Consider the following 27,025-nt stretch of genomic DNA (forward strand, 5'->3'; position numbering starts at 1 on the left):
GTCTCTCTCTGTCTTTTGTGTGTTTGTTCAGTAAAATAAGGATTTGTTTGTACAATCTACAAATCTTACACTCATACACAAATCTACAGACACTGTATTAAAAACTTTTAGATACTATTTTATGCAGCACTTAAGTAACATATCTCTTTCTCTCTCTCTCTCTCTCTCTCTCTCTCTCTCTCTCTCTCTCTCTCTCTCTCTGTCTCTCTCTCTCTCTCTCTCTCTCTCTCTCTCTCTCTCTGTCTCTCTCTCTCTCTCTCTCTCTCTCTCTCTCTCTCTCTCTCTTCCTATCACAGTGGGATGTTCTTTGATGGGAATCACACATACATGATTGAGCCAGGAGGAGAAGACAGTGACAGTGTAAGTATAGCCATGGACTTTCTTTCTTTCTTTCTTTCTTTCTTTTTTCTCTTCATCTCCTTTTTATGTAAACACATCGTGAACACAATGCTCACAAGAGAACAAACAGTTCCAATGTGCATGTGAGTGCGCACACACAAATACACACACACACACGCGCGCACACACACACACACACACACACACACACACACACACACAGAGAAGGTAAAGTTAAGGTCACCGAAAGGGGACAGATCAATAACAACACAGGAAACTTCCGTTCTGTCGCATCATCTAACACATAAGAAGGTGCTGCTAATAGCAGGTAATGCTAGTCTTGCAGTTCAATGCTTTTCCTCACACAGAACAGAGAGATGGAGGGATTGAGACACTTTGAACAGTGAACAGAGAGATGGAGAAGGACTGAGACAGTTTGAAGCTGTGTCGTTTACGCCCATTGAGAGATAAGCGACCTGTGCAGGCCTTGGCAGATCTTCTAATGCATAATTAGCAGGTTGTTTAATTAAAATACGAGTCTGAGGTCAGGTTTATGGTCTTTTCGCGTAACTGAGATTGGGGATATGGATAAAGATTCTCAGTGTTGGAATTATCATTCACAGTGGATATCTTAATGAGAGAGAGAGAGAGAGAGAGAGAGAGAGAGAGAGCAAATGAGGTTGTGCACTAACTGAAAGGGATTTGAAGATGCAAGACAGAAAGTTAGAGAGTGAGAACCAATTGAGAGTCAGACTGATAGAGGTCCGTGCCAAGCCACTGCTCTCTCCCACTCTCTCTCTCCCTCCCTCTCTCTCTCTCTCTCTCTCTCTCTCTCTCTCCCTCTCTGAGGAGAAAAGTGCATTGGAGATGTTCTGAGCCGAGATGTTTCATGCCACACATGAGAGATTCCGGGAGGTCTGAATTATTCATCTCCACAAGAAAGCATGCTGAAACCTGAAAGAGGGAGAGAGGGCTGGAGAGATGAAGAGTTAGACTGATATTTAGGGCTGTTTCCGACTCAGAGTCTTGTCAGTCGGAACTGGCTGTTCAATACGAATATTTGACTATTCGTTCCTTTTTTTTTCATATAGACTGTCTGCCGATCAGAAAATCCACTGGCATGAGTTTCAGTGATGATTTCGACCACATTAACATAGTCAAATGCAACAGAGTCATGGGGACATATTTTTGAGCATTTAAAAATCAATAAGAGACAGCTGCATATGATGCAAGATTTGAATTGCGGCCTATTTGTATTGCGGATATATAACGTCAGGCTACCATATGGATTTGTCTGAGGAATGGGACAGGTGGCACATGTATTTCTGTTTAAATCAAGCTCTTAAAGCCTTTTTTTTTAAATTTCACTTTAAACACTAAAAACGAGCAATTGAATAAGCAAGTGAAACAGTTTAAAATAAATTCATGCCATTGCCCACTATGAAATAATAACTTCTCGTCTTCAACAAGACAGGGTTATTAGGTTACTGTATTCCTCCTTCAACGTAATAAATAAATCTTATGAGTAAATGAATAAATAAACAAATTAAACACTTGCAGTTTAAGATTTGAAACCTTTAAGATGAAAAAGCAAACGTTTGTCTTCAGTCTCTTTTTTTGATGGCCGCCCAGCTGTGCAACTTACCCGTTTCAAGCGGTTTGTCATGTTCGATGTTGTTGAATGATAAACGAATTGTTGCACACAGAGTATGCATTTAACTTTGTTAGGGTGGTCCTTCAAAAGTTCAAAATGCCGCCATACTTTAGACTTCCTCTGAGACATGGTTATAGCTAGCCTAGTTTACCAACCACTTCACCTCGGGTTTCAGCTTCTCTCATCAGTTAACCACTAGCGCATGGATTTTTTTTAGCAAGTGCCCTGCTAGAATAGAAAAATAAACACTGACAGACCCAAAAAAAAAAAGTGAACAAAAAACCAAAAACGACTGCTCGACTTGAAGAATCTCGACTGACAGATTCGACTCGTCGACTTTCAGGGCCTACCAATATCACCCCATGTGTTAAATAAACACGTGGATCACTGCTTTCCATTACATTAAGCTGATCTGTGAGGAGCTACCAAAGTTAGCCAGATGCCCCTTGATGACCCCCCCCCATACACACACACACACACACATACACACACGCTGCTTTTGACAGGTATGTCCGTCTCTGAATGTTCGGCTCTCTAGGTTGCGTCTCCTCCTAAGTTCTGTCAGTACGTGTCATGTTATTCCACTGTCAGCATTCGTCTTAGCCGACAGTATCGAGGTAACGGAGAACTGTTTGGTTTCCCTCGTGGCATTTCGCATTGATGCTTCCGACGTAACTTGTGTGCTTCGTTTGCAATACCGTCTGACATCCGTGTCAAATAGTGGCAATAACGTAGCCTGGAAAGAGATTTAAATTCCTTTTGCTGTCTCACCGTTCCGCTTTTTCTTCAGATTTGGAGGGAGAGGAAACACTGCGTGGTCACGAGCTTCACGTTACAGTTTTTTTTATTTATTTATTTTTTTTACGCAAGCTAGCAGCAACGCGATGATGAGTAGTTTAGTTACTTTCTAGCATTTTTTAACGTCAAAGCTTCTCATTTTCTTTCTTTGCCCCCTATAAACGTATTCATAAAGTGTCGTACAATGCAGTTAGCTTCGCTACAGACCGCGTCGTCAGCTTAGCGTATGGGGGTTTTCTTCCCCAGAGATGACTAGGCCATTTTTTTGTTCTTCTCCTGCTTCCTTGTGGTTTTGTTTTGACCGAAAATGCTGACCTCACGACCTTGTACGTGCTTACACTGGTGGAGCATTGCTTTCTGATGTGATGCGTTCGGACGTGATAACGACCCAAAGAGCATACAGCGGCCCGTTCGCCATATGGCTCGTACATCTGTTATCCGCCCCAAACGGCAGCAGGAGCCAGGGAAACGTGTCCCTCCCTGGCCTCCGTAGTGTCTCACACTGTTGAGGGAGGATGCTGCGGAGATTATCTGAGGCCAAAAGCCCTGGGAGTTTTTGGCTTCTGCTTGTAAAGGCTTTCTGTAACTGCATTCCCCTGACGGGAAACAGAGCATTTCTTTTGGGTTAATGCACTTTATTCTAATCACCTCCTCTTCACATAGTGCATGAATGTACAGTATGTATGTATGTATCTAACTATCTAACTATTTATCTATCTATCTATCTATCTATATATCTATCTATCTATATATCTATCTGTCTGTCTGTCATTGCGGTCAGACAGGCAAGCATTCAGTGGCTGTTTGGCATTATGTTTTGTCTTCAGATTTTTATTGAATTTTTGTCGTTGCGTTATAACAATATGAGCGTGGGGTTAGAGTAAATGATTTCAGCTGAGGATTTGAATACTGAGCTGTTTTTGATGTTAAGACCTGAGTCCAGACTTTGGTTAGTAAAACATTTAAGCTGACGTTTCTGTATTTTGTCTGAATTAGGGTGTTATTTTTGGGTTTTGTTTTTTGGAACTGGTTGCAGTTTTCACAGATGCTGTGTCAGTGATACTTTCTCAGTACTCAAAACATTCTGTGCTTGGAACTGAGTTCCCTCTGGACAGAGACCAGTGTCGAAAACACACACACACACACACACAGACACACACGCACAAACACACTCACAAAATCTCTCTATTCCTCATACATATATATCTAATTTATACAATGATCCTTTCTTTATAATCCATTTTTGTATTCTCTCAGATCTTTGTTTGTGTTCGTGTGTGTGTGTGTGTGTGTGTGTATGTGTGTTTGTAAGGGATGCTGAATTTTAAGTGTTGTGAAAAAGAGGAGACCATATGTCTGCTCACCTGTTTTTCCTGCAACCTCTTTCTCTCCTGTGGATCTGAGCTCTTTTATCTCGCTGCATAACCAGTCGAATAAGTGTATGACGAGATGGTGCAAGAGTGTGTGTGTGCGCCTGTGTGTGTGTGTGTTTGTAAATCTAGGGGAGGTTAAAACAACAGCCCAGAGAGTAGATGCAGAAGGTTCATAAGCTTGAGTGGAGGGGGAAGGAAGAGAATGCTACCCTCACACCCTCTTTCTCTCTCTCTCTCTCTCTGTCTTTCTCTATCTCTGTCTCTCTTTCTGTCTTTCTCTCTCTCTGTCTCTCTGTCTTTCTCTCTCTCTCTCTCTCTCTCTCTCTACCTCTCTCACACATGCACACACACACACACAGATACAGAGGGTGGGGATGAGTGTGTATTCAGGGAATGGAGTAGTTCTTTGTAGCCTCAAGCACGCCTGATTTTTTTGCATCCAGACAGGGAAGGGTTGGGACTGGTTGGGGGTTGGGAGAGTTGCTGGTATGGGGGGGGGTTCAGGCTGTCCTGTCTCCACTGGGGCGAACAATGCCCCCACTACCCCTCCACTCAAATTATCGAAAAAATGTGCCATCCCCCCAACCCGCTTTATATTCATGAGTTGGTCGTTGACACACACACGCCCTGCCCCCTTACAGAGATACAGACACATACCCTATGCACAGCCTTGTTCTCTTTGGGACACACACACACACACACACACACACACCCCTATATGCTCTTTCTTACCCTTTCATCCTCACAGACTCTAACGCCCTTACACGCCCACACCCACACACGTACACACACCCTCACATGCTGAGGGGACACTTTGTGACGGATTAAGGGTCTCACACAGATGGTCTCTGAGATATCTTGGCAGAGACAGAGAAGAAAGAGAAGGAGGGGACAAGACAGATTCGGGGAGATTCCTACCCACCCAAGCTTATTAGCCAGCCACCAGTACCCCCCCACCCCCCCCTCCTCCCATTGGAGACTGAGTGTTTCTCTGACCATATGTGCAGGAAAGTATGCATTTGCCTGATAGGGTGCACCTGTGTTATATTTGTATTTATTTTCGATGCCATGCGAAAAAAAAACAAAAAAACAATAATTGATGACAAAACCCATATTGGCTTCATCCAATAGTCAAAAAAAAAAAAAGAAGTAACATAACTATTATTCAACCGTATAAGCTGTCTAGCTCATACCCAAATGTCATATCATTGCTTCACCAATTTTTTTTCCTCACTAAAATGTCTCTAAATTTGCCTAGTTTATCAAGAGGTTTATTAAGATGAAAGCCTACATCAAAGAGAGGAACAATAGCAGTTAATCCCCAAACTATATGAGCTGTCACTACTCAAATCACTCAGAGTCTCACTGTGGCACAGTCGTATTAGAGACCTCTTTACTATACGCTGTCTACTTTATTTATTTATTTATTTAAGTCTCTGTAGAGAGGGCTGGTGGTAGGAGACAGTGACTCAGAGGCTTCTCTTGAGCTTTGGTTCTGTTTCTGTTGCTTTTGAAGATCATAATGAGAGTGTTCAACCCAAGTGGTAACTCTGCTTTCTCAGACTAACCAGACAGAGTATGTCATGTTATTCTTTACCTCTGTTCTTTTTGTCTTGTGGCGTTTGACTGTTATTTAACATCAAATTAATATTTAAGGTCCTACATATATGTTCTTTAAGATAAAGATTTTTGTTAATATGAATGAAAAATCACGAAAATATTGCATCGTCAAACGGCGGGTTTTAAGTTAAATAGCGAGTATCATTTTTTTCTGTTTATGGCAGCGGGAAACGTGACAGTTATTGACCAAATTTGGCAGCGCTGTTTTAAATCTGCTCTCAGATTTTTTTTCCAAGCGGAAAACCGAAACTCATTGGCCGATTTGTTCCGGGCTAGCACCGCTCTGCAGGGTGCTAACACTAACGTCGCGTCCCTTGACGCCGAAGTCACGTCGCTTGAGGTCGTGACCAGCGACCTTTATGTGTTAGGAGCGACCGACAGATGCGCTGTGACTTTGCCAACCCGTTGTAGAAGCCGGGAGGAGAAAACCAAAGGTTGAGCTGATTGGATGGAAGTGAACTGTTTTACTGGCTTCACAGGAAAGTTCTACTTCCTTCAACATCCACTTCCACTTGTTCTAATTAGCCATAGCAGATGGAAAACAGCCCCGTGCTTTAAAGATGAGAACTGGAAATAACTACATAGTTTTTTTGTTTTTTTTAATCTGTTTTACTTGATGGTCACGTTTCTTGTGCTATGCACTGGCCGTTTGAGTGGTTAAACTGAATTTTATTTAGAAACTTCGGAACTTTAGTCAAGACCAAAATGAACTTGATTTGCAATTCTGGTAATATCACTTAATAGTCAGCGTATTTTATTATAATAATCATATTTGTTTGTTCATGTGCAATGTTATATGAGTTCATAGTTTAACAGAAGGATTATTTCACTACTGGAGGTTATGTAAATTAACCAAATAATTACTCAGACTCATTAGAGTTACTCGAATTCTTCTAAAATCTTATTAAGTTGTCTGTGGTAACAAATATACCACAGACCCACCAGCTGCGAACAAATTTCAAAGCACAAACCCAGGATTCATTAATTTGTTTTTGTTCTTTTTTTTTTCCTTTTTTATTGTTATTACAAAGAAGGCCTTTGTGGTCATTAGCATTCTACACACTAATAAAAGAAAAAGACACAAAGCATTGGGAATTTTAACTCCCTAAACTGCAGTTTGCTTGTATTCCACAAAGAAGTGAATAAAGTGAAGACTAGGCATTAGCGCGGATAGACTGAGAGAGAGACGGGGAAGGAGAAATCGTGGAAATGCTATCAAGTTTTCAGTAAGCAGTCAAGTGTATTATGTTTGGCACCCACAATATGATATAAATGGCGTGAACACAAATAATTTTTGTCTTGTTCTTGAAAAAAAAAACCCAAAAAAACAAACAAAAAAAACTGTTGTCAAGGCAGAAGCGAGAGGGTACGAAACACGACCTCCAGAGAAAGGCATCCTTCAAAACATTGTAAAACACAGTGTTCTGTCTCAACCCTGCGGTCTGAAAACGCCTGCATTGTCATTCACGTAATACATTATAAATTATCTTTTTTTTATCAAGCCTATATTGACCAGGCATCTTTTGTGAGTTAAGACACTGAAACAAGACAATCAAAAGAAAGAAGATGTCTCCCTTGATTTCAGAGTGGAATGTTAAACAGAGTGCTTTGCCCTCAAAGTGTTCTAAAGACTCATTATAGGAAAGATGTGTGTTTTCTTTATAACACACAGACACATAACATAAAGTGAACTGATGACAAAAAATGGGGTAGATCACTGTCTTTGCAGAAATACAACAAGTAGTATTATACAACATTTCTTTCAAAGGTATATCTTCACAGATGTACTTTTATAAAAACACACAAACAAACAAACAAACAAAAACCTCTTTTACAGTGTTCCAGCTGCATTTGAACATAATACTTATAAAGTAAACATTTAGGGGGAAAAAAAAAGCCTAGTGTATACTTTGCGTATAGAAATTATATCCTCGAAAAAGTTCATTTTGTGAATCAGGCTTGGCTAACTTTATGGCAAGCAAGCACTTTCTGCCATTTTCACAGTTTAAAATCAATTATTGAAAAAACAAACAAACAATCAAAAAACTACAAATAAGACAGAATTGCATTAGTAGTAACACTTGACCTAGCGTGGCCGTACATAAGCGTTCATAAATCCTTCATAGCTGTGACCTATTAAAAATTAACCTTAAAACCAACTCATAATCTCTGACACAAACATCTATACCCACCAATACCGTTTTGTGTCGGTTTACATGAGCTCATTTTAGATATCAGCACTTCTGTTTTTAAAAACAGATAAAAAAAAAAATTGGCAGCTTGTCACATTTTACCCTACATCCTGTGTAACTCATCTAAAAAAGAGCAGAAAAGCAGTGTGCTCTGTTATACATCTGGAATATGTACAGTGGTGTCAGCCATATCTTCCCTGAATGATGAACCAGTAAGGCACTACAGTTATGACTTTTGACAAAGGCTAACAATAAAACCTTGGCACTGAGGAAAATAATATATAATAGTTAAATCTGTGAGTAGTGTATTGTTAGGATCTCCTTCTAGAAGTGTTTTTTTTTTTTTTTTTTAAATAAGTTTAACTTTTGCTGAACTTTGCTATGTCACATAGAGCTGAGTAGAGGTTGTCAGTGTGGTGTCAGTGGAAATCATTAAGGCTGGATTAGTGTGGAGATGGGTGTCTCGCATTGCCATGGAGACGATTATTATGCGTTGGATGAGTGTAGTTTAAGTGTGGAACAGCCGAAGTTCAAAAGACCTTTTTAGAGTTCCAGTTCTGTTACAGTAGCCTAATCTCTGTGTAGTGACATCCCTAAATGTGTTTGTTTACTAAAACCACAGCGTCTTGACTTTGAGTCAGTGAATGTTTACAGTGCTTAAACAGAAAGGTCATGTGTTCAGTACTACTGAAGCACAGAGCCTTTCCCTTTCCTTCATTAAAAGTTTTTTTTTAAGTTTACAACACAGTTGGCCAACAGAGTCCAACAGTTTAAAGTAGCCTAACTTCCCTGATCTACAGACGGTCAGACCAAAAAATTAACAAAAACCTGTGAAAACAGTATCTTTGACACATAAAATGGCCTTTTTTCATTTAAAATCTCGTATAAATGGTTAATTTAACTGTTATATCTCTCTGCGTTAATCTGTGAGGACGGGAATGTCGATTTCGATGCCCGAGAGACGCGATCGGGATGAGTGGCGATGGCCAGCGTACCTCTGTGAAGGGGCGTAACTTTGAGAGGGCGCGTAACTTTGAGAAGGCGCGTAACTTTGAGAAGGGGCGTAACTTTGCGAGGGGGCGTAACTTTGCGAGGGGGCGTAACTCTGCGAAGGCGCGTAACTCTGCGACGGCGCATAGCTCTGCGATGGGGCGTAACCATACGCCTGCGACGCGCCCACCTCAGAACCGTACCCGTCCTGAACTGGCATCTGGGGCATGTAGACGTGAGGCGGCATGGGCTGTGCCTGCGGGAGGACCTGCGCGGGAGCGTAGGATGCCGCGTCCAGAACAGCGGGTGGGAAGTTCTGGGGGGCGTAGCCAACCGGCGAGGGCAGGCCATTCGATATCAGCGGCTGAGCCGACAGGCTGTTGGGAATGGCCGGAGGTTCGGGCAGGGGCAGCCAGAAAGGCGAAGGCAGTTTCTTACACATGCAGTACCACATGAACGTCAGCAGGGCGGCGAGGATGAGCCCGCCCGCGCTCCCGATCGCCACGTAGACCGCAAACTCCACGGCAAACAGGTTCTCGTAACGCTCGTTCAGATCCTGAGTGTGGAACAGGAACCACACGGACGGAGGCATGGCGATCGCCCCGCCCAGGAACAGAAACATCCCGGCCACTAGGTGGCAGCCTGCGCTGTTCACTAAACAGCGGCTGGTCTTGATGTCTTCAGGAGTCTTGGAACAGCAGGCTGTCTTGCACATTCCCGTCAGACAGAGAAGCAACGCCAGGTTTGAGAAAAGAAGGCCTGAAGCAAACACAGACGTCTTATTTAGAAGTTGTTACATTAGATAAATGTGGTGCACATCAGAGAAAGAACTGCAGATCTACAATCTAAACTGCACATGACATACTTATGAAGCCTGCTGTAGTAATTAATTAATTTTACATTTATTACATCTTACATTTTATCGTTTTAGCAGATGCTTTTATTCAAAGTGACACACAAGGGAGGCAAAATACAATCCAAATATGCAGCTGTTAAGGAGCTACTTAATTATCTCGTGTGAGAAAATTTATAGAAGCTACACTGAAACAGTCAAAATGATAATAACTGAGATATGCATGATCAGCACAGTAATTTAAGAACAGTGAACACATAAAGTTGTGGAGGGTTGAGCCTGACCGTACCTGTTGGTAAGCAGAACTGGAGAAGCCGAAGATCCAGTTGGTCCACTTTGGAGTACCATTCTGCGTCGAAGTAGAAGCAGCCAGAGTAACCGTCCCGCTTCACGCATTTGGTCCACAGGCCGTCGTACACGGTCACGTTCTTGGCGTTGCGGTTAAACGTGACCAGCTGAGTGGTCCTCCACTGAGGGATGACCGTGGCCACGATCAAACCGCCCATGGACAGCACGGCAATGATGAACGCAAACGCGTTTGTGGCGTGGATGTCGCGGCAAGACATGCCAGAAACGTGACCGTAGGACAAAAACCTGAATTCCTGTATGAGAGGGATGATAAAAGTATGGTAGTGGTTATAGCCTCTCTGTGACATTGTCTCATAAGGATAAGACATGTCTCATGAATCATCCTGAGTATGAGACAAAGAAAATGTTGTGATACAAAGATGAAGAATATAAAGATGTGCTGATATTATAAAAACTCTGAATAAATTCATACTTTGCCCACTGCTACATAAATAAACCAGAAGTGAGCCCAAATAAAATCATTTTAGGGCACTTTTTTTTTACTCACTTTTCAAATAAGTATATACAATTGAAAAGAAAAAAAAAAGAAATCTACCAGGTACATTGTGATTGAAATGCTCACTGGAATATGACACTTTGGCTTACTTATAAAAACTGTTCCCTGACATTCAATTTATCTGGTCTATTCAATGCACATCACTGTTCAACTGAATCAAGAGCGCAGCGTGTATTTCGCTACGTGCCGTGATTCGGACCGTGCGATGAATGACACACTACCGTGCATTGTTATACTTTGTTTAATTTGTGTGCCCAATCAGGCGACAAGTCTAGTTACACACGGACTGACAGCGGATACAGAACAATACAGCTCTGTCAAACGCGTTTATACACTCCCCGTGCCTAGCTGTCCAACTTACTACGTTTTTAACGTTATGGGGCTCCTACAAGCACTGCACAGCACCAAATTTAGGTCCTTTATTATTAAGGGAAGCAGATACCAAAGGATATAAAATCAGATTAACACGATACCACATTCCTCTTCTAAGTTAACTGACTTCGGGTAGATAGCTGGGATGACTGAGTATAACTAAATTAGCGCTTCGGCGGTTGATTTACATTGTTAACCAAGCATACATGCAGAATTTCCGTCTTGTCCCGACTTCAGAGATATTTCTGAAATACGGTATGGTGCCATAAATTTATGATTAATGGTTTCGATGTAAATATTAGCTAAGCCAGCTACCTTAAGCTAACAAGCTAACGTTAGCTTTGTACTCAACAACGCAACCTGTTGCTCCTCAATCTTCGAGGATAATTCAGCTGCCCAGAGATCAATTAAGATAATGACAGATGATGTTACATGACATACCGGTGACCAGTGTGAATTTCGGACGGCTCCTAAACGCCAATATTGATCATTTTTCCAGTTTCAACCCTTTCGTTGCTGTAGTGTTTCCTACGGTGAAGGGACTTCCTGAGTGCACGCGCCAGGCAGTGACTGACGTCATATGCACGCTCACGATTGTTTATTCAAACTTTGATTTTTAACAGAACGCCATCTGTACAACCAATAGACAAATAAAAATTGGAATTATTCACCAAATACCTTATGAAATTATATCAGTAAATTCTGAATCATTTTATGTGTGTGAGAAGAAATCATGTGTGCCTCTATTTTTATTTTAGACTGCAAGCAAAAATGAAAGCGTCAAATTCATTGTCTCTATTTTTCTCTCTTTGTCTCGCTGTAGGAGGATGTTCATATACACATGGTTTATAAGTCTCCAGGTTTCAAGCCTCCTGAAGACTACATGCCTCCAAGTAGGTTACTTTTGTACTGCAGAGATGTGTCAATATATGTAAATGAATTAAATTAACTGCAAAATATACATTTTGCATATTTTATAATATAATATCTTTCAAACTGCTAGTTATAGAATACACAATTGTTGTAAATTATAAAAGTGAATATGGAACACACACACACACACACATAGATAGGTGTGTGTATGTATGTGTTTATGTGTGTGTGTGTGTGTGGTGTGTGTGTTTATAAATATAAAAAGAAAATAGGACATTTTGTACAAATACAAAATCAAGCTGATTTTAACCCTCTGTTTTTCAGTCAGTCTGGCTGAGTCACCATTTCAGGAGTCCCCTCTGTTCACAGGGGCAAGTCACAGAAGAAGAAAGAGACAGGTGTGTACTGTACTCTAACACACGCACACACACATGCACACACACACACTCAGACACACATGCATGAACGCACACACACACACACAAACGTACACATGCACACACAAATACACCACACACACACACACACACACACACGCACACACACAAAATTTTTATCTCTTGGCTCTTTCATGTTACACTACACAGTGGTTCGTAAGGTTATCCTGCCAACACAGTTTTAAGAAAAGCATCAGAGATTCACTGAAGTGTGTCTGAGTGCATGCTTACATTTGTATGTGTGTGCAAAGTTTCAAGGTTTACAGCTCTCTCAACTTCGCTCTCCTGGTATGTAATATTTGAGGACAGGAAGAAACATGCTCTATCTCTGCCTTCTTGCTCTTTCTCTCCTTCCATACTCTTTGTCTCATTAATTATTGAGAACATAGTTGATAATGGTTCAGTAAATGTATGGACCTCTTTTGCAGTTTTATTTCTTCTTCTTTTCATCATTGAAGCATGTGTTACAAAGGAACGGAAGAGGGGAATGAGTCAGAGTGATTTTAAAAGAAAAGCTTTGCTCTCCATTGTGAATAAGATGTTCAGTCTACATCATTGGCCTCATAGCTACAGTCTGTTATATTGCTGTAATGAAGATAATGATGAGTGATCAGAAGCATTTTGTTTTCATTTAAGAAATGAATCTTAATTTTTTTGTTTGTTTGTTTTTAAAATTTCAGGTGTTGAGAAAGTCACGCCGAGTTGAAGATGAGACCAAATATATTGAGTTGATGGTTATCAATGACCACCTCATGGTGAGTTTTGACATTCTTATAAATTGAATGTATGCTTGTAACTGGACTATTAAGCTGACTCGAATAAAGTAATTTCTTCATGTAGTGTTTCACGTATCATATTATACAAAAACACAGGGCTCGTAGAAGTTTTATTTCTCTAATTTCTCTAATGTTTCCCCGCCTTTTGCCCTATGAGCGCTGGGATATGCTCCAGCACCCCACCGCGACCCTAATCAGGATAAGCGGCTTAGATAATGAGTGAGAATGATGAGTAATTTTTCTCTGTTTTTTTTTTTTTTGTTTTGTTTGCTTGTTTGTTTTTGTTTTTTGCTGACCAGTACAAGAAACATCGGCTCTCGGTTGGACAGACCAATAACTATGCCAAATCAGTGGTGAACATGGCCGATCTCGTAAGTGTAATAACAGTATCTCGCAAGCTCTGCTCTTTTACATAGAGTAGAAATTCACTAAAACCGAGGAAATCTTGCTTTGACATATTAATGCATTATCATTTAATTTATGCCTGAGTGCATGTCATTAATGTGTTAATCTGAAGTAGCTTTGAAGTGTTAAATATAATATAAAGGCTATAAACAATCTAATTAAGGAATGAAAATTTGTGTAATTGAAATGCGTATTTTTATTTTTCAGCTGTATGACATGATGAGTGAATAATAATCATGAGAAGCTGTCACCGGTGAATTGACTATTAGATGAAAGCATGTTATCTGATATTTGACTGATATTACGTGATACTCAATTGGAATGGTTCAACAAATGATTTATGAATTTGTCAGTTATGCTTCTGGCCAGTCAATTTAATTTTTGTTTATGGCATAGAATCAAAGCTGAATACTTCTCCATGTAGCTAATATATGTCTGTGTGGTAAATCTGTTTTGTATATTCATAGAAGTGAGTTTGTGTGCATAGGTATGTTTTTTTTTCTCGAGTTTTTTTTTTTTTTGAAGTAACACGTTGAACCCACGTGTATAATTTAGCCATAATTTGATTTGTGTATGTTTGTTTGTTTAAATCCTCAGATCTTCAAAGAGCAGCTCAACACCAGGATAGTCTTGGTTGCTATGGAGACATGGGCAGCAGATAACCGGTTTAACATAAATGACAACCCAATGGTGACTTTGAGAGAGTTTATGAAGTACAGACGAGACTTCATCAAAGATAAGAGCGACTCTGTCCACCTTTTCTCGTGAGTTCGGAGCACAGAAGAACACACACACACATACACACACACACACACACACACACGGACTCCTACACTTGCACACACACCTTTAATGATACAGTTGATGAAATACCACAGCTGATTAGCAGTGAACATGATGTTTTATGATGAAGTATGAGGACACAATAGCTTAGCCTGACTAAATGAATCATCTTTTCGTCTCCAGAGGGAACCGTTTCCATAGTAACTGGGGGGGAGCTTCTTACATGGGAGGAGTGTGCTCACTCACCAAAGGGGGCGGAGTCAATGAGGTAAATGTGATAAATTTACACTTGGCTCATGAATATTCATGAATCTGTCTCAGCATTTTATGGGAATGTGCCAGCAGGATCTGTTTCAACACTATCTCTCCTCTCACTCTCACACCTCCCCCATTACTTTCTCTGTCCTTATCTTTCAGTACGGCAAAACGGAGGAAATGGCCATTACTCTCGCTCAGTCGTTGGGCCAAAATATTGGCATCTTCTCTGACAAAAAGAGGATCCTAAATGGTAAGAGTCACTCTCTCTCTCTCTCTTTCTCTCTCTCTCTCGCTCTCTCTCTCGCTCTCTTTCTCTTTCTCTCTCTCTCTCTCTCTCTCTCTCTCTCTTTCTTTCTTTCTCTCTCTCTCTCTCTCTCTCTCTCTCTCTCTCTCTCTCTCTCTCTCTCTCTCTTTCTCTCTCTCTCTCTATCTCCCTGCTCACTTTAGCCTCGTCCCATTTTTTTAAAAAATTGTTTACGTAGAAATTACTAAGCAATTTATTTGGAACACGCGTAGACTATTTAAAATGAGCAACACACACACACACACATACACACACACACACACACACACACACACACACACACACACTCACACACACACTTACGCAATCAGATACACACACAGACTTTGTGTCCTGCTCTGTAACATTTCTGTCCTCCGCAGGAGAATGCAAGTGTGATGATAGATGGTCTGGCTGTATAATGGATGATGTTGGGTAAGTTTCCTATAAAGCAAATGTCCCTGATCACTATCTCGCTCACACACACACACACACACACACACACACACACACACACACACACACACACACACACACACACTCCCTTTTCCTGTTCTGTGGTGATATACACGTTGCTCAAAGGCAATGCTTTTACACAGATTAGTTTTGTCATTGGCTTTTGTCTTGTCAGTGTGTTACTGTGTTCACATGTCTTCACCTCTGTGTTCTAGCAGTGTTAAATTGAACGCGATTCAAAGGGACATATGCACAGAATATTTTCTGCTTAATTTTCAGTGATAGTAGTCATACTGGCCCATTACATTACTTCCCTGAGGAAAAGGCAAAAAATGATTTTATTTTTAAGAAATCAAAACACACCACTAGATGGCAGTAAGAACTCCACAGTTATTCTGATTACATCAGAATGAAAACATTGTCTATTGCCTGTGGCTACTGCCATTGGTTTTCCTGCCTAGAGCAATAATTGACAGACTAGGGAGCTGAACCAAGTTGACAGTGCATGGAACAGTGATCCTAACCACAAATACTGAGAAAGAGAGAGAAATAGTTGTGGATAATGCTAGTATGAAACATTGCTGGTCAAACCAGTGGTTGTGGTGCTATCGGTGTGTTTGTTCCGCTGTCTAAAGGCCACTGTTGATATTTCTTATCGTTCTCAAATCTAATCAGACTCGTGTTGGATTTCATTTGCATTGCAGAAAATCATAGTAAAAAGGTTTTTTTTTGTGTTTATATGTAATTAAAATTAAAGCCATTTTAGGTCTATGATGAAGATGTGAACATTTGACAATCAAAACAACAAACAAACAAGAAACAAGAAACCTTTCAGTTCTATTAAAACCGCTCTGTCAGCACATCTCAAGAAAATATCATACAAACATGGAAATATTTATAGAGAAATAACACATATATAGTATACAGTTTATAGTACACATATAAACCCCCCCCCCCCCATCTTATCACATTTTATCAATTCACAATAATGATGCTATGATATAATAAACTGGAATTTCTGCAGTGGCTTTAAGTCTGTTGAGCTGTTCACTCTAACTGAGGTTTGGACATGAAAGTGAGGGCAGTTCAGTCTGACCTCATGTGAGCAGATCACCAGGACATGTGTTTTTGTGTGTGTGTGTGTTTGTTTGTTTGTGTTTGTATGTGCGTACATGTGTCTTTACCCCTCTCTTTAAATACCTCTTGCGTTTCCCCTCAATCCCGAATGGGACAGCAGGTGAGCAGAAGCTTGGCTGTGTGTGACACGCTACTCTTTCCCACCCTGTCAACCAGTTGGCTGGTCAGGGAGGGATGTCAGTCACATAAGCCCGCCCTCTCCATTTCCATCCAATAGCATTACGGCAAAAGGCCTCAGTGCTCCGCCCTTATTCAAATTAAGAGGGAGTGATTGACAAACACAGCATGTGTGATGTATACCCTCTGTGTTTTTCTCTCTGCTCTCTTCCTGTGAACATGGTTTCAGTTTTGGCTGGCAGCTCTTTTTGATGGATTTGACAAATTGCAATTTTCTGGAGGAGACTCCTCGACTCCTCCTCAAGCTTTGAGCATCATATCTCTCGGATTGCAGCGTCATTCCCATTGACATCGGCGAACAAAACCTCCAAAATTTCATTCGATGTAGTCTGTCATTAGTCAAGTCTCCATGTTTGATAGCACACAATGTTAATCCTAAAAGACTGTTGTCATTTGGCAGTGGACAACTGTTAAGACACATCTGGGGGTTTTTTTGTTGGTTTTTTAAATGAAGGCTGGTGACAGAATACATTGGGTGACATTTTACAGAAATAGGTTTCATTTGCCCCCTCTGTTTTTCAAAGTGCTGTGTGCGTGATTGGATTACATAGTAGTCTTTTCTTGTAGTTTTATTCACCAAAGAGCTACAAGCTACCTGTTGAGCAATGGGTAACTGAGTTGATGCTAATGGACCTGAACAATAATCAGTATCGGAGAAATGATTTGCAAAGGTGTTCTGTAGCTTTTTGCCGGACCCTTGAGCTAAAATATAATATTAAAATTACTGATGGTCAGCATTGTAAAAATATGACTAAAGCCGTTTTCATTTTTTCTGCTCATTTCTTTCTTGGGTCAAGTTCTTTTTTTTTTTTTTTTTAATTTCTGCTGACCTGGTTGGCTTTGTTCAAGGGTTAAAAGGTTCATGCTTGAAACATCTCAGCGTGAGAAAGTGCTGTGATTCCGACCCAAACATACGTCCAGACGTCTTTGGGTGACGAGTCAGTCCTTCATCGTTCTTTTTTTTGTCTTTCTTTTTCTCACACCCAGCGTTCTTCTTCTTTACAAAAGCACATAGCTTCTTTCTTTCAAACAGTGATGAAATATCTGTTTTTTCCCCTTGATATTTCCTGCATGCTGTTGTCTATTAATCTCTTGGACTGTTCTTTTTTATATATAATACCTATTTTTTGTGTTTAATTTTAATGTTGACAAAAAAAAAAAACAACAAAAAAAAAACGTGTGTACTAATCTATCTGAATTTTTTGAAACTTTGAAACTTTGGATTATTATCTGTATTATGGTCCATTCAAGTTCAGTAAGTAATCAGTTCAAATGTGTCTATGCAGGTAAGCTGAAAAATGATATTAGGAGAGTCGAGGCACACACTCATACACACACTCATACACACACACACGCACACACACACACACACACACACACACACACACGCACGCAGGCATTATCGATTGTGAGACTAAGGTTAATGGCTGCTGAAAGTGCAGGGTTGCAGCTGCTGATTGATGGTAATGCTGGAGATGTTCCTTCTCAGGACAGAAACGGAGACATTGATCGGTGTCGCCGAAGACACGCATAGACAGAGACTCTGCTCTACCCACTGATGATGCAGGAACACCCTGTTTAAAGGCCTGACTGCAGCAACACTGATTGGATTATGATTTATGATGGAAGAAAGAGACAGAGAGAAGGGACAGCCGTGTCGTGCATAAACAGAGAGCTTAAACACGCCAGGGTGTATGTATGTGTGTGTGTGTGTGTGTGTGTGTGTGTGTGTGTATGTGTGCGCTTGAGAGGACGAAAGAGAGAGAGACAGAGAGAGAGAGAGAGAGAGAGAGAGAGAGAGGGGGTCAGAGTTGAGTGGAATGCATTCCTGCCTTGGCTGGGGTTACTGTGTGTGTGTGTGTGTGTAGTAGGAGTCTTGCTGACGTGGGTGTTTGTGAAGGTGATGGAGAGGTTCATAATGTGGCTGAGAATATTGAAACTGTCAAGTGACAGAGCCAAGGGAATGAAACAGAACCTTAGAGATTTTCAAAGGCGGCCAACGAGCGACAAAACTGCCAAAAAAATTTGTTTGCAGACTCAAACCTCAGCAAAGTACAAGTGCCAAAGCTCCATTTTCCAGTTCCTAAAGAAAACAAAGAGTCAGCCACATCTAATAGTCAAAGTTTAAACCCCTTTTTTTTCAAACATGAGACACTAAAATGACACCTGTTAAATATGAAACCTGATTTAGAAGTCAAATTCATATTCCAGTGGATAATGTATGCCGTTGTGTGTGTATGTGTGTGTGTGTGTGTATGTATGGGCCTTAAAAACTCTCCCTGCTTGATCTACAGCCTGTTGAGTCTAACGAAATCCAATTCAACTTGAAGAATCCGAATTGAATGTAAACTGGTAATCATGGCAACAGAAACAATTGGCCAGTGTCAAGCGACCTCTGAATGTTTATATATTCCGAAACGTTCAGTGTGTATTATATTAACATTTTTTCAGAGATGATATACATTAACACTCTTCAGAGTTAATGTAAATATAAGAGCTCTGGAATGTAGTGCCCTATCACTAGTAATCGTAACACTATAAGTCTTAATGGATGTAAAATAACTCTGAAACGAACTCTGTGCAACTCCAGGATATTTTACATTGAGAAATAAACTTGCTCTGCATACGAGCAGATGTTCTTATTCAGAATAATCTGGACTATCCTGCACACAGTAAGAGACGCCGTCAAAGTTTTCAGTGAAAATATGCTTGAGCTGATGTTTCTCAATCCTGCATCCTTAAACCCAAAGCGTTTGACTTTTTGCTCGCTATATAAATAAGAAAAGACCATGGTTTTGTCAATTTTGTAAAGTGTGATATCCTTGTAATTCACTTACCCAGTCTGTGTTTAGCTTTAGTTTTAACTTGCATATTCTCTTTTATCAGAATGCTCATTAAGTTTGCCTTTAGGGTTTTGGATCAGGGTTGTTAAACAATTCTTTTTATTTGTGTTTTTTGTATGTGTGTCTTTGTGTGCAACTGTGAGCAGAACAATAGAAGCTTCTGGAAATGTGTCTTTCTGTTTCCTGTGTGAAATTCATTCCGTTCTCACAAAAAAAGTGAATTGACCACATTCCACAATAAAGCTCCTTTCTAGATTTGTGTGCGGTTGCCTCATGGTAAAATGAGGTTTATTTTTGTTTTGACCGGAGTTCACCATTAGTAAAGGTAAGGGGAATTCTCCTTAGACATAAGTAAATGGAGGCTGTCTCTCTCTCCATGAATTTGATGGTAAAAACTGTACAGCTGGACACACTGGAAACTGGGAACACTGAAGCTTGTGTTAGTGAAGATTTGGGCCGTGGGCTCGGAGCTGTGGAGCCGATTGGCTCTCTCCTGGTGTAAGAGAAGTATTTCTGTTTTGTCTCCTCCAGTTTCTACTTGCCCAAGAGATTTTCTGATTGTAATGTGGAGGAGTATCACAATTTCCTCAACAGCGGAGGTGGTGCATGTCTCTTCAACAAACCCTCAAAGGTATCTCTCTTTCTGTCTCAATCTATTTATCTCTCCTAATTCTAGAATATATTTTAGGGACATCTCTGCTCGTCCTCTGTTCCTTTGCCTGGCAAAAATGTTATTGATGCTTTTTTTTTTTTAATATTTTATAATTCTTTCTTTGTTTCTCTTTCTTTTCTAAAGCTGCTCGATCCTCCAGAGTGTGGAAATGGTTTCGTCGAACCAGGAGAAGAGTGTGACTGTGGAACCCCAGCGGTGAGTGCTGATCTGTGGAGAAAAACCCTGCCTCCCTCTCGTCTACCTAATGCAATTTCAGATTCATGACAGTTTTATATAATCTAGACAGGATGTTACTGAGACGGGATAATTGCGGTAAAAGTGTATCGTGCTTCACAACTCTCTTTCTCACCCACTTGTGTGTGTGTGTGTGTGTGTGTGTGTGTGTGTGTACAGGAGTGTCAGAGAGAGGGTGAGAACTGTTGTAAGGAGTGCAAACTGACTCAGGGCTCCAAGTGCAGTAACGGCTTATGCTGCAAGAATTGCCAGGTATGAAACGCCTGTGTGTGTAAGGGTGTGTGTGTGTATGTGTGTGCGTGCATGTGTGTGCGTGTGTGTGTGTGTGTGTGTGTGTGTGTGTGTGCGCGTGTGTGCATGTGTGTGCGTGTGTGTGTGTGCAAGTGCCTGTGCGTGCGCGCGTGTGTGTGTGTATGTGTGTGTGTGTGTAATACATTTGGGTGATGTATCTCCTGTCTTTTCCTCCAGATGGAGTTTATGGGTGTAATATGCAGGGATGCTGTGAATGACTGTGATATTCCAGAAAACTGCACCGGAAACTCCAGCCAGGTGAGGGCACTGCTTCCCACCGACCATACCATTACCTCATTTTAGAGAATGAAAGAGAGCAAAAAAGTTTTCAGAAAAATGGACTGGTTTCAGGATCAGTTTCAGGTTTGTGTGTATGTGTGTGTGTGTGTGTGTGAGTGTGTGTGTTTGCGCATGCGTGTGTGTGTGTGACATTTGAAGAAATTCTGTCTGATCACTGTTACTACCTTTTATTTCCAGACTATTCAGTATTCACCTTTTCATGCAAAAATGTAAACGTTACCTTTTTAAACTCAGACATATTCATACCTTACAGTGTCCTCCAAATGTACATAAAATGGATGGTTACACCTGTGAGAAAGACCAGGTGAGTTACATCACATTTCAGGCATGAAATCCACAGTAACAACATCATAATGTAAATTTATGCAATCAGAAACTTATTTTATGTTACAATACATACACATTATTCATATTTATACTCAGGTAAACACTGCTTATAGTCACATATTGTACATGTCAAACATCTGAAATATGATTTTGAGACAGTGTAAAAGTGTTTTGATATTGCCAAATACATGTGACGTTGTGTTTTTCTCTGGTCTAAGGGTCGATGCTTTAATGGCAGATGCAAAATGAAGGACAGACAGTGCAAATACATCTGGGGAGAAAGTGAGTCAACAGAGGAGTGTACTCAGATTGGCATAATTTAAAGGAGAATCTTGATTTTATTTTGACCTGTGTTTTGTAATGCTGCCTTTTTTTTTGTCTTTTTTTTGTAGAGGCCACAGCTGCGGACAAATTCTGTTATGAGAAGCTGAACATTGAGGGAACAGAAAAGGGGAATTGTGGGAAAGATAAAGATACATGGATTCAGTGCAAAAAACAGTAAGTGCGTGTAGTGATGACAGTTAAAGAATAACAACAGGATCACAGCATGTAAAACTCTCTTATGACTGAGAGGACATGGTAGTCAGAAGTATGTGAGGTAAAAGAAAAACCAGTTGCTTCTGGTTTTGGAATGACTTTGGGTTATGGGACGTCAGCTTGAGAGATTAGAACTGATATTTTAGTTATAAGAAAGTAGTTCAGCTTCCACATCATAACTGGGTTTACGATTCTGTATGTGTGTGTGTGTGTGTGTGTGTATTTGTTTTAGGGATGTGCATTGTGGGTATCTCCTTTGCTCCAATATCTCTCCAGCACCCAGACTGGGAGAGCTTCAGGGAGGCCTGACGTCTTTCTCCGTAGCCCAGCACGGTGCTTCACTGGACTGCAGGTACACACACACACAGTGCACGCACTACACACACGCACACAATCATGCCCACACATACACATACACACATATGCAAACATACACTGGCATCCCGTTTTGTCTCTGTTTGTGCCTGACATGGTATGTTGGGCTACAGGCACACACACACACACACACACACACACACACATGCTGGTACAATGAAATGTATGCATACACAAATGGGATGGCCTTTTAATGGAATTTCCTTATCTGTTTCAGCCATTGTTTAGTGGTTAGTTGTTGAGTAATGCTGTGTGTGTTGCAGTGGTGGTCATGTGATGATTGACGGGAACACTGATCTGGGTTATGTGGAGGACGGCACTGCATGTGGAACAGACCGCATTTGCTTCAACCACAGATGTCTCCCTGTACAGGAGTTTAACTTTAGCACCTGTCCTGGAACTACTGAGAACCTCATCTGCTCTGGACATGGGGTCAGAGAGAGAGTCTGTGTTTGTGTGTGTTTGTGTGTGTGTGTGTGTGAGAGAGAGAGAGAGAGAGGGAGAGAGAAAGAGTCTATATGTGTGTGAGTGTGTGTGTGTGTGTGTCCACATATGTACACCCTTGCCTTAATACAATTGAATACGGTTTGATATGGTCTTAAACATGTAGGCAAAGTCATGTTTCTGTTGTAACTGAGACTCTTTAGAGAATATGTCTATGTGTGTTTCAGGTGTGCAGTAATGAGCTGAAATGTGTGTGTCACCTGGGCTGGGCAGGTGATGACTGTAACTCCACCTCTCCACTCAGCTACCTGGTGGTAGGACCCACCGCCACTTCCTCAGGTGGGTTTCTCCCCATTTACACTGCTCTGATCTGAGGGGACAGGCTTGTAGTCTCACTAAGGGGTTTCTAGAATCTATGAAAGTTCAAAAGTCCTGTAGAGCACCAGTAGCGACCAGGTGTAGTCTTTACGTAACTGTATTCTGAAGTAAGGCTTGAATGTTGGCACTTTTAAATGATCATAATTCTTCTGACACAGTTTGGTATCGCCTCTATTCATCAATGAAAGTGCCGAATATATAATAGTTTGTGTAAAAGAGAAGCAAACTTGGATCAAATAAGCGTGGGAGGAATTTGAATCGTTTCAGCTTTGTCCCTGTACTGTTGCAGGGATCCTTTAACTTGTGTCCTGTCTGACTGATGTTTGCTCTGAGTATGTTGGACCAAAACAGACAAATCCTGTTTTATTAAGGGAAAAAGATCATAAGGAGTAGTGTATCTACCAATATCTTTGAAAAAACAAAAAACATCTATATCATCTGTCTTTTAAACTTTGTTTTCTGTCGAGTCATTCATAATCTGTATGTTAAAGAATCAAAGACAGTCACGGACGCTCTTCATGGTTTAATTTGTCTTCTCTTTTTTTTGTCTTTTTTCTTTTTGTAGATTTCATTTTCACTCACTCATTCTTTGTTGACAGGCTCATGTGTTTTGCTGAAATTTCCGTGAGGTTAGATTTGAGTTCTTATTCCTTTTCCTTTATTGTCTGTTTGCCCTCTGTTTTTACATCCTCACATCCCTTGTTTTGTTCTTTTCCTCGTTCTCTCCATTCTGTTCTCTCCTCCTCTGAGTGTTGGTTTCCCCCCTTCCCTAATAATACGGGTGCGTTTGGGGTGTTTTTTTTTTCATTTGTTTGTTTATTAGATGTTAGTTGGAAGTGAAGTGTTGTGGTTCATATGTGGTTTACATTTGTTTCCACTAATGAAGTGTGAACGGATCAGGATCATTTACACTGAATTCATTAAGCTTCTTGATTTTTAATGTAAACTCTGCATTAATAACAGTGTGAACTGCTGAACCTGATCTCATGAAAAAGACATCAGATATTGACATTTGCAAAATGTCAACATATTAGTTTATTACTTAATATGAGATGTCACTCATACAATTTTGTGAAAAATAGCAAAGTTACTGTCCTCAGTTTTAGACCAAACACTTTTTCATACAACCCTCTGTGTAGTATTTTTGAATGAAATGATCGGAGTAAGATCATGTAGAAAATGAAAATGAAACCTTGAAAACGAGAAATAGCGGCCTCCAATGGACAGAGTGTGGAATTGCAACCTTGTCAAAATGTTGGCATATTCCCACAATATGTCAGATCATGACATTTGTCCCCACATCAGTATTAGATGTATCTGAAGAAAACAGGTAAGAGAAGCTAACAGTAAACAAGATATACGAGACATTTTGTCTACTTAGTTCTGAAATTCTGTGATTATGATGTCTCAAGTATTGTTTTTTTTTATTGTATACCTTTAAGGAAAGTACGTTAGAAGGAGAAGTGAGGGCAAAAAATATGACTGCTTAGGACTTGTTGTTAAAAGAGCAGCTATAAGCAATAGTACATCAGCATGGGTCAGTGAACTGAAGAAATCTAATTAGTCTCCTCCTCTAATTAACTTTATAGTTTTATATATATGGCAAACAATGATTTTGTTAGTGCAGTGATTTGTTTGACTTATTTCTCTGTTTTTTTAAATTTACACATGTACACTCCTACATAATTTATTTTTGTTTCTTCAAGTCTAACATATAGTTATTTGAAGCTTTGACAATAATGAACATCACAGATAAGAAGGAGCCAAAATAATTTTACTTTTTTTTTCCAATAATACTTATTCTGTAGCCCTTATACTCTGTAAAATATAATGACTAGCGTGAACCTGGAATATGTTGTCTGTTTCTTAGCTGCATCCTATTAATTCACCTCAGCTTTTATGATTGCCATGGCTACTGAGTGATGCTCTGCATATCTTCCTGGTACAGGCATCATCAGCACCAACATCATCATCGGAGCTATTGCCGGATCCATTCTCGTCCTTGCGCTTATACTGGCAATCTCTGCATGGGGATACAAGTGAGAGAAAAAACACATTAGTGCATGCCTGCTTAAGTATGCATGCGCACAAACACATACACACGCACACACACACACACAGACACACACACACACACACACACATTTTGTTCATACACATTAAACCTTTCTTTGATGTTTTTCCTCACTGTTCTATTTCTCTTTAAGGAGCTACAAGCAAAGAAGGTATGTTGAGTCACAGGTGCACCGAAGATTTTGTAGGTTCGTTCTCTTCTCTTTTCACTTTCTTATTCTGTCAAACTATAAGGGAACCCACTTCTACCATATTAGAGTTCAGTGTCTTGTTCTGTTTTATTAAAAGGTCAAAGGGTCTTGCTCCAGAAGAATGATTTATTTTTATGCAATATTTCAGCCACAAGCTATTCGTTCATTATAACATTTGTGCTTGGCAATGACAAACTTTGACAGGGACGACATGAAACCATTCTCTTTAGTCTACGTGGACTGTGAAGTCCATGAGAATGCATGTGTTAGGTACGTGTTGGGTACGTGTTGGGTACGGGAGGTACGTGTTTTCAGTTTTATCATGCTTTTCTTCAGACCTGTGCCGCCGGGCGACTACGTGAAGAAACCGGGCGACGCTGACTCATTCTACAGCGATATGCCACAGGGTGTGAGCTCCAACTCGGCCAGCAGCTCCAAGAAGAGGTCGGCTTACCTGTCGCACCTGCAGATATGCACCCGTTCCTTCACTCCATCCATCCCCTCTATCAGTCAAAACATCTCTCTGTTCGGTTTCAGGTGTGCCTTCCATCTTCACCCGCCTCATCTTCATCTTTCATCTTTGCTTGGTCAGCTATGACCTTTGACCTGTAAAGGACATCACAGAACCCTCTGGAATGACAGGGAAGGTAGTTTAGCGTAGAAACCGACAAAGCTCAGAAGCATCTTCACAGGTCCGATAAAACTGGCCCGACATGAACGTGACCTGTGACTTTTTAACCTGAACCCAGCACCGCACAGATAAATGATAAAACATAAGAAACTTAAATAAAACCTAAGAGGTTAAACACGACTCCCATTTTCCAAAGTTATCAGGACCATGACATGTTGTTCACGACTAGACTCAATTGGGTTCGTGTTCCATGTCCAAAACATTAAAACTTTGGACTTAAACTTGGTGGATGTTTGGTGTTCTGAATCTGTTGAGGTTATTTGCCATGTGACAGAAGGAGCTCTTTGGTCACAGGAGTGGTTCAAGATCGATCATCTTTTGTAGAAAAATACAGATGATGGTTACCTGATTATTTTCTTTCCTTTTGAATATATTATTTTATGTAAGGCAGTCATCCTTGGTATGTCTTGTTTTATGGCTTGTTCTGGTCATCTTTTCATAGTTTAGCAGAATTGACTGGATGTCATCAAATTAATCAAACTCCTTCTCCAGCATCTCAGATTATGCATTCCAGTAGATTTCATGTTCTTGTTTTAGTCCACTTGGGAGTTGAAGCTGGGGTCCTGAATGCTTGAAAAAAGCCTAAATGCTTGTCAGTGTTCACTACAGCCTAAACCTCATCATCATTTCAGCTTCTTAAGAGCATTTCTTGGTGTCCTGTTCAACATGCAGTGTAGGTCAGGTGTGAACACAGACTTAGCGCTGCCCAGCCATTGACAGCTTGGTCACTTACAAAAACCAGCTAATCAGTAATAAATCTAGGCCCGAGGCCTATAACAGATTGGTTGCATCTCATGTTTTCATGTCTGGAAGGACCTGTGAAGACCTCTACTGATGGGTTTATTATATTTACACTGTGGGGTATTAACGTTTATCAATTTCGATACTCCTTATCCCAACATTCGATTGATTTTTAGGTATTCAGCTTAGATTTGCGCACTGCTCCCAACTTGAAGAAAGTATCAGTTGGGAAATTAATTTTGGGGGGACAACATAAAACTACATATACTTATTGATATTTTATTTT

At 40.4% G+C, this 27,025-nt stretch overlaps 2 protein-coding genes across 3 annotated transcripts in view; one reads left to right on the plus strand and one right to left on the minus strand.

Annotated features, from left to right (window-relative positions):
• adam22 (ADAM metallopeptidase domain 22) overlaps positions 1 to 27,025 on the plus strand; it is a 61,612-nt gene that overhangs the window by 29,646 nt on the left and 4,941 nt on the right. The window contains exons 6-27 of the mRNA XM_030783895.1: positions 297 to 360; positions 11,880 to 11,949; positions 12,254 to 12,327; positions 13,047 to 13,121; positions 13,442 to 13,513; positions 14,145 to 14,311; positions 14,514 to 14,598; positions 14,748 to 14,838; positions 15,255 to 15,306; positions 20,016 to 20,115; positions 20,281 to 20,352; positions 20,551 to 20,643; positions 20,860 to 20,940; positions 21,236 to 21,286; positions 21,528 to 21,591; positions 21,702 to 21,807; positions 22,079 to 22,198; positions 22,485 to 22,653; positions 22,893 to 23,004; positions 24,992 to 25,082; positions 25,251 to 25,304; positions 25,644 to 25,844. Of these exons, the coding sequence (XP_030639755.1) occupies positions 297 to 360; positions 11,880 to 11,949; positions 12,254 to 12,327; positions 13,047 to 13,121; positions 13,442 to 13,513; positions 14,145 to 14,311; positions 14,514 to 14,598; positions 14,748 to 14,838; positions 15,255 to 15,306; positions 20,016 to 20,115; positions 20,281 to 20,352; positions 20,551 to 20,643; positions 20,860 to 20,940; positions 21,236 to 21,286; positions 21,528 to 21,591; positions 21,702 to 21,807; positions 22,079 to 22,198; positions 22,485 to 22,653; positions 22,893 to 23,004; positions 24,992 to 25,082; positions 25,251 to 25,304; positions 25,644 to 25,844 (2,064 nt within the window). The remainder of the gene's footprint in view (positions 1 to 296; positions 361 to 11,879; positions 11,950 to 12,253; positions 12,328 to 13,046; positions 13,122 to 13,441; positions 13,514 to 14,144; positions 14,312 to 14,513; positions 14,599 to 14,747; positions 14,839 to 15,254; positions 15,307 to 20,015; positions 20,116 to 20,280; positions 20,353 to 20,550; positions 20,644 to 20,859; positions 20,941 to 21,235; positions 21,287 to 21,527; positions 21,592 to 21,701; positions 21,808 to 22,078; positions 22,199 to 22,484; positions 22,654 to 22,892; positions 23,005 to 24,991; positions 25,083 to 25,250; positions 25,305 to 25,643; positions 25,845 to 27,025) is intronic.
• cldn12 (claudin 12) lies at positions 6,848 to 11,572 on the minus strand. 2 transcript variants are annotated; one of them, XM_030783897.1, is made up of 4 exons: positions 11,498 to 11,572; positions 10,109 to 10,421; positions 9,068 to 9,725; positions 6,848 to 8,971 (listed from the first exon to the last, which is right to left on the minus strand). In XM_030783897.1, exons 2-4 carry the CDS (start codon positions 10,383 to 10,385, stop codon positions 8,896 to 8,898), a joined length of 1,011 nt encoding a protein of 336 aa, XP_030639757.1. In that variant the 5' UTR covers positions 10,386 to 10,421; positions 11,498 to 11,572; the 3' UTR covers positions 6,848 to 8,895. The 2 variants fall into 2 exon arrangements, with proteins under 2 accessions (XP_030639757.1, XP_030639756.1); XM_030783896.1 differs by having other exon boundaries at positions 6,848 to 9,725.

Source organism: Chanos chanos, chromosome 9 (assembly GCF_902362185.1).
Source record: "Chanos chanos chromosome 9, fChaCha1.1, whole genome shotgun sequence".
Lineage (NCBI taxonomy): Eukaryota > Metazoa > Chordata > Actinopteri > Gonorynchiformes > Chanidae > Chanos > Chanos chanos.

Excerpts from the sequence above, each read along its gene's own strand:
- cldn12 (XM_030783896.1), bottom strand. The coding sequence starts at position 10,385 with ATGTCTTGCCGCGACATCCACGCCACAAACGCGTTTGCGTTCATCATT. Across the intron at positions 9,726-10,108 it reads CCAGTTCTGCTTACCAACAG|GCCTTCTTTTCTCAAACCTG; the intron begins GTACGGTCAGGC and ends TGTTTGCTTCAG.